Source organism: Phytophthora infestans, genomic scaffold, assembly GCF_000142945.1.
Source record: "Phytophthora infestans T30-4 supercont1.11 genomic scaffold, whole genome shotgun sequence".
Taxonomy (NCBI): Eukaryota; Oomycota; class Peronosporomycetes; order Peronosporales; family Peronosporaceae; genus Phytophthora; species Phytophthora infestans.
Window position 1 is genome coordinate 2,394,608 of NW_003303748.1, and position 13,774 is coordinate 2,408,381.

Sequence of the window (13,774 nt, forward strand, 5' to 3'; positions counted from 1 at the left end):
CGTAAGAACTGGCCGTACGAACAACGCAGCTAATAAACGTTGTCACTTGATCCATAAAAAGTTTTTAGATTAAATAAAATGAGCTCATATGCGTTACTGCTGTAAACCATTGTTTTCTAGTTGTTTAGACAGCAAACTCCGATACTACTTAACGGGCAGACGTGTCGCCGACAAGGGCGTAGGATACGATTTTAAGTGGAGCCGCAAGACAACAACAAAACACGAGAGGTGTTAATTATAGTTGGTTAAGTAGACCACATAGAGAAACGTTAATAAACTTGGAGCCTAAATGACGTCCAATAATCCTGAAATCATCGTTAAATTATCAAATAGAAAACACTACCGTCAACAGCAAGGCGTCTTGCGACACAATATTCAAATGTTTCAATCATAACGTTGGTACACATGGGCTCATCGTTTTTTTAGTTATCACGCCGAAGCGTAGCGGAGGCGGCAGGGCCAAAGCAAGAGAGCTCAACCTACATTTCCGCCGCGTAGCGGCGGCGCTCGGCTAGTACTGTTCTAATAAAGTCGTGGACACCTTGTCTTTGCGTCTCCGACTCTACTTCCTGTCCGGGCTCCGGCTGCTAAAAGTCACTTAACGAGGGACAGCTTTATATTGGTAGGATTCGAGTACTAAAGCAAATCCAATCTTCATACACCTTTGGGTACCGCCATTGGGAACTGTAGTGTCCAAAGCCTATTATCTCTGTCTCGGACAGCATCTATCTACTGACGAACCTTTCCTCCTTACCCCCCATCACACACCCCACGCCATACACGTCTGTCTAGTAGACGGTTTCCGGAAGAAGAAAGCGCTTCCCGATCTTGCGGTTGTACTCCAACACTTGGGCACGCACCTTCCGCTTCTCCATGAGTTTGTAGTGAGAGCTAGCGAGAAGCACCGCGTTCGGGTTCTCCGAAATGAGATCCGTAAAGACGCCGTACTTCTCCGTCAGAGCGCGGATCTTCTTCAGATGCTTCTCCTGCAGCTGCAGCCCCAGCGCGTCTGCGTCTTCCAGAGTCGTGAGCGCGCGACGCAGCAAGCGTTTCCTGGCGTAATGGTCCACCAGCAAACCGAATGTCACCTCGTCCGCCTCCACATCTCCGCTCTCGATCTCCGAACGCACACGCTCCAGCAACTGCTCCGCTTGAGTCGTCCGCTTCGCGCGCACGTACATCTGCATCATACTACGGTACGTGAACTTGTTGGGCCTGAGCTCGAACTGGGAGAACGTCTCGTCCATGAAGACTTCGGCCGAGCGAAGACGCAGTGCATTCGTGTACACGCCCAGCATCGAGTTCAACGTCGTCCGAGACGGCTTGAGACCCTTCTCGAAGGTCATTTCATGGAACCGAACCTCCGCACGCTTGATGTTGAGCGTCTGGAACTGGCCAAAGTCTGTCAAGTCCATCGGCATCAGCTCAAAGTCCAGCGATTCCTCACTGTCAGCAAACAGCTTGTCGTCCTCTTGGCCATAGACTTCCATACTCCGCTCCGTCTTGACCAGTGCCGTCGACTCGGCCTTCTTCACTTCTTCGTGACTGGACTCATCCTGCTGACGCAACGCTTCCACTTGTGCCAATGCCTCTGGACTGAGCTTGTAGCTGTCCCTTTCGTCCATTTCGTCCTCGTCCTCGCCCTCCTCATCAAAGCGTCCATCGTAGTTGGCATTCTCCAGCGAGAACGTCTCCTTTCCTGGACGTGTCAAGTCGATTTCCTTCCCGTCGTCGTCCCATTCCAGTGGCACCTGGTAAATGGGTTCAGCTTTGGGCAATGGCTTCTGATTCCGCGGAGCCTTGTCCACAATAGCGCGAAACTGAGCGCGTGCGTACACGTTAAACAGCGTGTTATACACAAACTCGGTCATGGGTACATGATGCCGTTCCATGTGTCGAATGATCTGCTCGGCTTGGATAAAGTCTCCATGCTTGGCACACGCGTGCAGTACCGTCGTGTACGAGTACAGATCGGGCGTGTAGTCGTACAGTTCCTGCATCTCGTTGTAGAGCTCGACAGCCTTGTGTGCGTAATAGTGCGACTTGGCACACGCATTGATTAACGTGTTGTACGTCACGAGCGACGGGGTCAAGCCGCACTCGAGAAGATATTCGAGCAAGTTCAACGCGCGCTCGACACGTCCTTCGCGTGCACAGCCATGGATACAGCAGGTGCACGCCACCTCATCCGGCTCATCCGCAGAGCTTGGGGCGTGATGCAGGTCGCTGGAGTGTTGTCGTGTGCGTGGTCCGCGGTAACTTGAGGAATGAGGTCCACAAAGCGCCGAAGCAGCCTCAGCGTCCAGGTCTGCGCACTCTTTCTTGCGTGCTCGACGTCTGATAATACAGGACGTCACTAGCACTAACACGATGCAGTTGGCCCACTCCGACCGTGAAGAAGCCGCGAGAGGAAGGAATTCGATTGGCTGTCTGCGGGTCTACAGCGTGAAGAATCAAGTGCCCCAAGCGTATGTCACCCTCGCACACGCAGTATGCACTTGATTCTTTGGACACTGCTGGGCACGCAAGCAACGTCAGGTACTGTACTCCAGGGTTTTTAAAGCACCCACCAACAAGAGCTTCACAGCCAAGTTAACACTGAAGATACCGTAGCAAACAGCAGAATTAAACCAGCGAAAAAAAACATAACCCCACAAAACGCCAACGAAAAACCACGTTTAATTCGAATCTCATACAGTCGCTTGCAACAATCAAACGGGAAAGCAAGGAGCAACTCCAGAATCAGACGGCAACAATTGACGAAACCACGGCACCAATCGCGAGCGCCAAGTCATACTTGGACACATCAGACTTCTGCATCAAGCTGCACTCGCACCATACAGCTCGTCAAAGTCGCCTCCACCAGCACATATAGTAGCGATCAGACCCTTCGATGACAGCAAGACACTCCACTTGCCATCGCCTTTCACTCTCTCCTCTCTTCATGAAGAGACTAGCGCCTCAGAATACGTAAAAGTAGCCACGAGATCAAATGCAACGCGAGATCCAGTGCTCAAACACGTCCACGCACCACGACTCCACGTAAAAAATATCACAGGCTCCTTGCGTACTGATCCCCGCACATCAACACGGTAGCTGTTGCAGGGCCTGCATTATACAATGTAACGTTATATATGGCTGTTCGCCACTCCGGCAGTGCGCATACTGGCGGCATCGTCTCCCGACTTCATGCAGACGCACGCACACTGCGTTACCGTGGCGTGGATGCTGTCTTCAACGCCATCAAACGCATCGTAAATGTTTTTTCTTTTCTTTTTGGCGATGCAATTTTAAAGCTAATGCATCGTACTTAATAGCGATAAAAAGTAAAAACTGTAGCCATCGTAGTTAAAAGTCACTTCAACTGTGACTTTCTAGAGACCAAAAGAGATCGGCCATTTCTTCCTCACTACTTTAGTGAAGAAATGGCCAAAATCTTTCACCCCGTGCCACTGGAGCTCCATGCGCTCAACGAGCGCGAGCCACCCGCTTCGTAAGCAGCCAGAAGGTCGGGCTCAGCATGGATTGACACTCGGTTGCCCAGTCCGGGTACCCGGCCGGATTGTCGCGCCACGCAACCATCTTAATAAAGAGAAAAACTCAGTGTCTCTCATTAGCACTATCACATTAAAGAGATCGTTTAACCGTTGAAACAACGGGTTCAAACGCGCGAAATTGCTATCAAACATTTATATTCAGCTACTATCTCCGACAGGTATCACTTTTAGAGTGTTAAATTGATGGGTAGGCCAGCAAATAATTCACAAACCCAGCCTCTCCGGACCCAGCCCATCCCAATGACTGGCAGCGAGCTCCAGCTCCCCTTTGTTTTGGCCTTTCGAAATGCAGCTTCAGTTGCCATTTTTTTCTGCTACTACTCAAGAAAGTTCAATGCATCCTCTTCCCTGCCGCTGGTCACGCTACCATACGGCGGTGGGTCCATCTCATACCCACGTTATCAGAATTTTAGCGACCGCTTTCTACACAGCACCAGGTAAATTGCACGTAATGAACGTGTAGCTCTATTGATTACAGGCCTGACCTTGCTCCTTTCGTCTGTATCTGTTGCTCTACATCGGCAGTGAGAGCGTAGACCACGACATACGCGCCCATTATCTTTGCTCGCTACAGCAGAAGAAGGACGAGGCTGCACTTTTTACGAATGACCAACGTTATCAGACGTACCGGCAGGAGTGCACATGCTGTGCCCCGTCGTCCTGGCTGGACGCGCCGACATGTCCGCTGCCGTCTTCAGCGAATCACGGTACATGTACGTACGAGTGATACGGTACGACGGATGTTGTGACTAAGTTTGTGTACAACCAACACAAATCTGCTCATATTGCTTGCTACTTTCGATGATCGTATGCTCGGTGACCTTAAGTTGAAGTGGCCTCTCAGCGGACATCCCACCACAAATGGCAATCCATCGACAAACCCGCTTTTAGTGTGTGGAAGCGTCACGCTAAAGGCGACGGAGCGGCGACATGTACGCTCGCCGCTGGGCCTACCTGTCGATTTGCCTACCGCGACAGCGACTACACCTGCTAAAGTGCCAAGCTACGCGAGCTAAGCGAGCTTGCAGATGCAAGTTGCATCATGCCGATAGGTGCTGGCGCTTACTAACGCTCAACTGCAACGGCAATTGGCCCCGGATGCACTGAAGCCTATGAAGTCAGTGAAAACGCGTCATGCCCGCTGCCTGCTGCAGCGGCCACATCCGCGTACATGCCCACTTTGTGGACGCGAAGGCCAATACAGCAACTTCGTGTTCAAGTGTGTTACCGCATCCGAGCTCAACCAAGCAAACGGCAACTGCGTTTCGGTCACCACATACCCGGCGGCTTAACGTCCTCAACGTCAGTAAGTGTCTGGCTGATAAAAATACAAGGATGGGTGCAGCAAAAATGTCTAATGGCGACAATTGCACCATATCGTCCGGAAATGTATTAGCATTCTAAAGCATATTTGTGCAGCACAAGGTCACTATCAAACCAAATACCCACATTTAGGCCAGTACGGCCACCAGGCTCATGGTGAGAAGGTGTTCTGTGGACATGTTGTACGCAGTCCCGGCGTTTTCGGTCGGCCACTACTCTCGACAAGCACGGAAGACGAGCATTTTCACCCGTGTCACTACGCGGAATTGCGGCAAGTTCGGGTACATGGAGTGTGCAACATGTCCAACATGAGCAACTTCCGCTCTACTCAGATGGTAAGCGTACTACATGTACATAGTGGCTGTAGAAGATGTGGATACGTCCACTGAACTGACGTGGTTATGCCTACTTAATGTGTCTGCAGTGAGTATCTACACTAAAGTGTCTGCGAAGCTCGAGTCATCAAACTCACGACTTGGTGTGCGTGGAGTGGATACATGCAACTGCTGGGACTATCATTGAGTCGCGGCATAAAATGCGCGCTATTTGAGTGAGGAGGCATGCTTATGTGCTTTGTAAGACGAGGTCAACAACAATGGAGCCGCGAATACGGCCAAATGCATTATGTCTGTCGAGATCGAGCTACATGTACTGCGAATGTGGTGGTATCTGTCATCGCTGTGGCGCACTTTATGTGCCACGATTGCAGCGCTGTCTTGATGATTTTCATGCACGTCGCCACCGCGGATGTGGGCTGGGCACAGGGCCAACTCCTTCACCTCAAGCAGAATCGGCTAGCTCAAGCCCGACCGGCACTGCGAGAGCTGATACGTGACGTTTCGCTATCGGCTGATAGAGGTAGCATTTGGATCTCTCCGTTCTCCGTCGACCATCAGAATCGAGTGATAGCAGAGATTTCGTGTTGCGGACGGGAAGTTTTCGTCGTACCACACGATGCTGGAACGGTATTACACGCACGATCAAAGTGGTGCACACGAGATGAGGAAGGTGACGTTTTGCCTTGTCGTTCCGTATCGTGTCCGTATGACGAAGCGTTTGTGGTAGTGCTGACATTGATTCCATTGTATTTACAATTTACCCTAGAGAATAGCGTGACTAGACAAGAGAATGGCGGTGTCGTACGCTGGTATCTGAGTATTCTGTACAAGCATGAAGCGGCCAAGCGAAGTGGAATTGCTATGTGCTGCGGTGTCCTGCTCTGATTATCACAACGAGGCTACTAATGCCTAAGAATGTGCGGCTCAGAGCGGTGTACCAAAGACTTTGCAAAGTGGAAAGGTGAGCGCGTCTTTGAGTGTCAGTATGTGGCAGGCTGATGGCTAATGCAGTCGTGTTGTTTTGCCTTTGTATCATAATAGCGATGACCAATGTCTGATTCTGGCCGTGAGAATGCGAGCTTCACTGTAGCCGGCAGTACAGTACAAGCCGTCGTTAATTACCTTCAGCGTATGGTCGACCGAAATGCTGCGTTAGTCGCGTTATAGTGCCCCATATCTGCTGCCGAATCGGATGAGGAAATGCAGGTTGCCCTTAAGCGATTGAGCTTGCAAAGACTATTTGGTGGGGTTTTCGTGTACACAGTTTTGTCATACGCTTCTTCAGTTTCCGACATTTACACGTGGCGTCTGCCTGGATGCCCGCTACTATCAAGGCCAACGTGCTGTCGGCAACAGTTGCGAAAGCTACGTCGCATCAAGGGAAGCAATCTGAGCTCGACGTACGATGGCTGAAGGAATAAACTGAAATCGGTACATCAAGCTTGCTGTTCACTTATTGTCAGCGCTACCGTGGCACGTATGTGGCTGGCGGCTCAAACGTCAGCTGAGCTCGTTAAAGTGGATACTTTGGCCCACGGTGTTGCAAGACTTCAGTGCTCTCCACTCGCCATTGTCAATTTCACCGGCTAGTGCCCAAGCCTTCTACACAACTACATCCCAGTGCTGCGGATCTTCCGCGACAAGTCCTGCTAACCCACCCCGCCATCACTTACGTCACAATTGATCCTCAATACTATTTGGTACGGTTGGCACTTTATTCCCTGCAATTTTTAGTCTCATCAAATGGGGAGCTAGCTAGCATAGCTGATTCGGTACTGCATCCACAGAGATGATGTCCTATTGGGCCTCTAAAAATCTGGAGGATTTTTTTGTCAAACCTGGTATCTCGCGCAATTTGTCATTCGCCAAGGTGCCGCGAACCACACACCCGACTGATTTCCTATCGATGTGCTCCCAGTCTATAGATCGGTAACCCGTTGCGGTTGAAGAATTTCAAGTTGATGTGTGTCTTGCGGACGAGTTGTCCGTGGCGATGGTTGTGTGTGCTGCTGTCCGCGTAGTTAATGCAACAGCGACTGGCGACCATCGATCACTACTAGAGTGGCCTACTACGTCTAGATAGCCTTGACAAATGGACGAGACGTCGCGGATTGCCTAATGGACCCCAGCCTGAAGCGTCTGCAATTGAACTCGGTGGCGAGAATGATGTCACGCAAGCCGCAGGGGCGAGGCAGTAAGGCTCAACAGTTTCTTCTGGAGATGAAGGCTTAGGGAGCCTCGGTGGATGCAGACAGCGTCTTCAAACAACATGATGGTTCCCAATGGAGCTGGGTATCAGGCTTGATCGCAGCCAGCGACGACTAACAACAAGTTGTGGTACTGGTAGCCAAGGCTGGAACCCGACAAGTGACCTCTCCAGCGGAATGGGTGGTCAAGGCTGGACACCGTCGAGCTTTGACCATGACCAGGAGAATGGCTCTCCAGGGATGGCACGATTGCAATCGAGAGCTCAATTTTGGCATCTGCAGCCGTTCTGAGCCGAGCGAGATGACATTAGCGTCTTCAGGCAGTGGCGACCTCCCTGGGCAGGGTATGATATTGCTTGGTGGGACTTAATACCTAACTTCTACTGGACTACTAAGACAACTAGAACTTCTATGGATTAGCCGAAGATCAACAACTACTATTACTGTATCTGATTAAATTAAATATAATTAAATTAGCCCTTGACCAACTAGTACTATCTTACTAGCTGATTATTATCTGAAAATCGACCGATTTGTGCTTTTGGCCAACGCGTTCGAAGACGAAATTTGTCATGAGTGTTTTTGACGATAAGTGAAGCTCACCGTGAGTCAGTGACTCAGAGTCACACCGGTGCTAGTAGTCACACGCAGGAACGGCTCGTCGCACAGGACCGCTTCGTTAGCAAGCACGGGTCATTTTCGTCTGCCCCAACGATTGCTCATTCTGTCTTTTACCAGGAATCCAAGATCCTCATCTTCTTGTCGTGTGGAGAGAGACCCCTGTATGCCGTGGAGCTCACCGCACACTCAGCACTTGGAGGTGTCATCGAGTTTTTGCGGCTCTACCAGTGGAAGCTGATGACTTTTCTTCTCGGTTGGTCTGAATTGGCCGCTTCCCAGATTTTAGACTAGTCGACAATATTACAAGTCTTTATAAACAATACTTTCACAAAAGAAGTGCTTCGTTTCGTCTCGCTAGTTACTTGAGTACATGTAGTAGTTTTGTAGGCGGTGATACTGTTCGAATACAGTCGTGGACACCTTGTCCTTGCGTCTCCGACTCCACTTCCTGTCTGCGCATCGCCGGTGGCTCCGGCTGCTAAACGTCACTTGACGAGGGACACGCTCATATTGGTAGGATTCGCTTCTAAGGCAATACAATCCTCACACACCTTTGGGTACCGCCCTTGGGTACTGTAGTGTCCAAAGCCTATTATCTCTGTCTCGGACAGCATCTATCTACTGACGAACCTTTCCTCCTGACGCCCCACCACACACCCCACGCCATACAAGTCTGTCTAGTAGATGGTTTCCGGAAGAAGAAAGCGCTTCCCGATCTTGCGGTTGTACTCCAACACTTGGGCACGCACCTTCCGCTTCTCCATGAGTTTGTAGCGAGAGCTAGCGAGAAGCACCGCGTTCGGGTTCTCTGAAATGAGATCCGTAAAGACGCCGTACTTCTCCGTCAGAGCGCGGATCTTCTTCAGATGCTTCTCCTGCAGCTGCAGCCCCAGCGCGTCTGCGTCTTCCAGAGTCGTGAGCGCGCGACGCAGCAAGCGTTTCCTGGCGTAATTGTCCACCAGCAAGCCGAATGTCACCTCGTCCGCCTCCACATCTCCGCTCTCGATCTCCGAACGCACACGCTCCAGCAACTGCTCCGCTTGAGTCGTCCGCTTCGCGCGCACGTACATCTGCATCATACTACGGTACGTGAACTTGTTGGGCTTGAGCTCGAACTTGGAGAACGTCTCGTCCATGAAGACTTCGGCCGAGCGAAGACGCAGCGCATTCGTGTACACGCCCAGCATCGAGTTCAACGTCGTCCGAGACGGCTTGAGACCCTTCTCGAAGGTCATTTCATGGAACCGAACCTCCGCACGCTTGATGTTGAGCGTCTGGAACTGGCCAAAGTCTGTCAAGTCCATCGGCGTCAGCTCAAAGTCCAGCGATTCCTCACTGTCAGCAAACAGCTTGTCGTCCTCTTGGCCATAGACTTCCATACTCCGCTCCGTCTTGACCAGTGCCGTCGACTCGGCCTTCTTCACTTCTTCGTGACTGGACTCATCCTGCTGACGCAACGCTTCCACTTGTGCCAAGGCCTCTGGACTGAGCTTGTAGCTGTCCCTTTCGTCCCTTTCGTCCTCGTCCTCGCCCTCCTCGTCAAAGCGTCCATCGTAGTTGGCATTCTCTAGCGAGAACGTCTTCTTTCCTGGACGTGTCAAGTCGATTTCCTTCCCGTCGTCGTCCCATTCCAGTGGCTCCTGGTAAATGGGTTCAGCTTTGGGCAATGGCTTCTGATTCCGCGGAGCCTTGTCCACAATAGCGCGAAACTGAGCGCGTGCGTACACGTTAAACAGCGTGTTATACACGAACTCGGTCATGGGTACATGATGCCGTTCCATGTGTCGAATGATCTGCTCGGCTTGGATAAAGTCTCCATGCTTGGCACACGCGTGCAGTACCGTCGTGTACGAGTACAGATCGGGCGTGTAGTCGTACAGTTCCTGCATCTCGTTGTAGAGCTCGACAGCCTTGTGTGCGTAATAGTGCGACTTGGCACACGCATTGATTAACGTGTTGTACGTCACGAGCGACGGGGTCAAGCCGCACTCGAGAAGATCTTCGAGCAAGTTCAACGCGCGCTCGACACGTCCTTCGCGTGCACAGCCATGGATCCAACAGGTACACGCCACCTCATCCGGCTCATCCGCAGAGCTTGGGGCGTGATGCAGGTCGCTGGAGTGTTGTCGTGTGCGTGGTCCGCGGTAACTTGAGGAATGAGGTCCACAAAGCGCCGAAGCAGCCTCAGCGTCCAGGTCTGCGCACTCTTTCTTGCGTGCTCGACGTCTGATAATACAGGACGTCACTAGTACTAACACGATGCAATTGGCCCACTCCGACCGTGAAGAAGCCGCGAGAGGAAGGAATCCGATTGGCTGTCTGCGGGTCTACAGCGTGAAGAATCAAGTGCCCCAAGCGCATTGTCACCCCCGCACACGCAGTATGCACTTGATTCTTTGGACACTGCTGGGCACGCAACCAACGTCAGGTACTGTACTCCAGGGTTTTTAAAGCACCCACCAACAAGAGCTTCACAGCCAAGTTAACATTGAAGATACCGTAGCAAACAGCAGAATTAAACCAGCGAAAAAAACATAACCCCACAAAACGCCAACGAAAAACCACGTTTAATTCGAATCTCATACAGTCGCTTGCAACTTTCGAACGGGAAAGCAAGGAGCAACTCCAGAATCAGACGGCAACAATTGACGAAACCACGGCACCAATCGCGAGCGCCAAGTCATACTTGGACACATCAGACTTCTGCATCAAGCTGCACTCGCACCATACAGCTCGTCAAAGTCGCCTCCACCAGCACATATAGTAGCGATCAGACCCTTCGATGACAGCAAGACACTCCACTTGCCATCGCCTTTCACTCTCTCCTCTCTTCATGAAGAGACTAGCGCCTCAGAATACGTAAAAGTAGCCACGAGATCAAATGCAACGCGAGATCCAGTGCTCAAACACGTCCACGCACCACGACTCCACGTAAAAAATATCACAGGCTCCTTGCGTACTGATCCCCGCACATCAACACGGTAGCTGTTGCAGGGCCTGCATTATACAATGTAACGTTATATATGGCTGTTCGCCACTCCGGCAGTGCGCATACTGGCGGCATCGTCTCCCGACTTCATGCAGACGTACGCACACTGCGTTACCGTGGCGTGGATGCTGTCTTCAACGCCATCAAACCTATCGTAAGTGATTTTCTTTTCTTTTTGGCGATGCAATTTTAAAGCTAATGCATCGTACTTAATAGCGATAAAAAGTAAAAACTATAGCCATCGTAGTTAAAAGTCACTTCAACTGTGACTTTCTAGAGACCAAAAGAGATCGGCCATTTCTTCCTCACTACTTTAGTGAAGAAATGACCAAAATCTTTCACCCCGTGCCACTGGAGCTCCATGCGCTCAACGAGCGCGAGCCACCCGCTTCGTAAGCAGCCAGAAGGTCGGGCTCAGCATGGATTGACACTCGGTTGCCCAGTCCGGGTACCCGGCCGGATTGTCGCGCCACGCAACCATCTTAATAAAGAGAAAAACTCAGTGTCTCTCATTAGCACTATCACATTAAAGAGATCGTTTAACCGTTGAAACAACGGGTTCAAACGCGCGAAATTGCTATCAAACATTTATATTCAGCTACTATCTCCGACAGGTATCACTTTTAGAGTGTTAAATTGATGAGTTGGCCAGCAAATAATTCACAAACCCAGCCTCTCCGGACCCAGCCCATCCCAATGACTGGCAGCGAGCTCCAGCTCCCCTTTGTTTTGGCCTTTCGAAATGCAGCTTCAGTTGCCATTTTTTCCTGCTACTACTCAAGAAAGTTCAATGCATCCTCTTCCCTGCCGCTGGTCACGCTACTATACGGCGGTGGGTCCATCTCATACCCACGTTATCAGAATTTTAGCGACCGCTTTCTACACAGCACCAGGTAAATTGCACGTAATGAACGTGTAGCTCTATTGATTACAGGCCTGACCTTGCTCCTTTCGTCTGTATCTGTTGCTCTACATCGGCAGTGAGAGCGTAGACCACGACATACGCGCCCATTATCTTTGCTCGCTACAGCAGAAGAAGGACGAGGCTGCACTTTTTACGAATGACCAACGTTATCAGACGTACCGGCAGGAGTGCACATGCTGTGCCCCGTCGTCCTGGCTGGACGCGCCGACATGTCCGCTGCCGTCTTCAGCGAATCACGGTACATGTACGTACGAGTGATACGGTACGACGGATGTTGTGACTAAGTTTGTGTACAACCAACACAAATCTGCTCATATTGCTTGCTACTTTCGATGATCGTATGCTCGGTGACCTTAAGTTGAAGTGGCCTCTCAGCGGACATCCCACCACAAATGGCAATCCATCGACAAATCCGCTTTTAGTGTGTGGAAGCGTCACGCTACAGACGACGGAGCGGCGACATGTACGCTCGCCGCTGGGCCTACCTGTCGATTTGCCTACTGCGACAGCGACTACACCTGCTAAAGTGCCAGGCTACGCGAGCTAAGCGAGCTTGCAGATGCAAGTTGCATCATGCCGATAGGTGCTGGCGCTTACTAACGCTCAACTGCAACGGCAATTGGCCCCGGATGCACTGAAGCCTATGAAGTCAGTGAAAACGCGTCATGCCCGCTGCCTGCTGCAGCGGCCACATCCGCGTACATGCCCACTTTGTGGACGCGAAGGCCAATACAGCAACTTCGTGTTCAAGTGTGTTACCGCATCCGAGCTCAACCAAGCAAACGGCAACTGCGTTTCGGTCACCACATACCCGGCGGCTCAACGTCCTCAACGTCAGTAAGTGTCTGGCTGATAAAATACAAGGATGGGTGCAGCAAAAATGTCTCTAATGGCGACAAATGCACCATATCGTCCGGAAATGTATTAGCATTCTAAAGCATATGTGTGCAGCACAAGGTCACTATCAAACCAAATACCCACATTTAGGCCAGCACGGCCACCAGGCTCATGGTGAGAAGGTGTTCTGTGGACATGTTGTACGCAGTCCTGGCGTTTTCGGTCGGCCACTACTCTCGACAAGCACGGAAGACGAGCATTTTCACCCGTGTCACTACGCGGAATTGCGGCAAGTTCGGGTACATAGAGTGTGCAACATGTCCAACATGAGCAACTTCCGCTCTACTCAGATGGTAAGCGTACTACATGTACATAGTGGCTGTAGAAGATGTGGATACGTCTACTGAACTGACGTGGTTATGCCTACTTAATGTGTCTGCAGTGAGTATCTACACTAAAGTGTCTGCGAAGCTCGAGTCATCAAAGTAATAAAATTATTAGTAAAATCGATAGCTAAAGTATTTAATTTTTTATCTAATTCTTTTGAAATTTCTTTTTTTGTTAAAATTTCTTCTAAAATATCAGAATGATTATTTTGAATAAAGTTTAACCAATTAGTTTCAAAAATCGAAATTTTATCTACAGCAATTGTATCTAAGAAACCTCGTACACCTAAATAAATGATTACAATTTGATCTTCAACAGATAAAGGGTATATTTAAACCTTGTGTTAACATGTCTGTTTAATCTAACCCCCTCTATTTAATTGTTGTTGAGTAGTTGCATCCTAAATCAGAACCCAAATTGGCGCGAAAGCTTGTACGTCTCTAAAATTGTGCTAATTCTAATTTCATTAGTACCTGGCTAATTTGTTTTCTTAGCTTTTAACTTTGAGCCTGCAGAAGCCTTACCACGGACTTACCGGAGTAAACGACACCTAAATTTGGCAGGGTCCTTTTGGACCCTTTCATTTAAAA

At 50.3% G+C, this 13,774-nt stretch overlaps 2 protein-coding genes across 2 annotated transcripts; both read right to left on the bottom strand.

Moving 5' to 3' along the window:
• Window positions 1-788: 788 nt before the first annotated feature.
• Window positions 789-2,000, bottom strand: PITG_07625 (uncharacterized protein; the record flags this gene model as incomplete). The annotated part of the gene is made up of 1 exon (XM_002904536.1): window positions 789-2,000. The coding sequence occupies one exon, from the start codon at window positions 1,998-2,000 to the stop codon at window positions 789-791; it is 1,212 nt and encodes a 403-aa protein (XP_002904582.1).
• A 6,723-nt stretch (window positions 2,001-8,723) lies between these two features.
• On the bottom strand, window positions 8,724-10,755 carry PITG_07626 (uncharacterized protein; the record flags this gene model as incomplete). The annotated part of the gene is made up of 2 exons (XM_002904537.1): window positions 8,724-10,272; window positions 10,733-10,755. 2 exons carry the CDS (start codon window positions 10,753-10,755, stop codon window positions 8,724-8,726), a joined length of 1,572 nt encoding a protein of 523 aa, XP_002904583.1.
• Window positions 10,756-13,774: the final 3,019 nt, after the last annotated feature.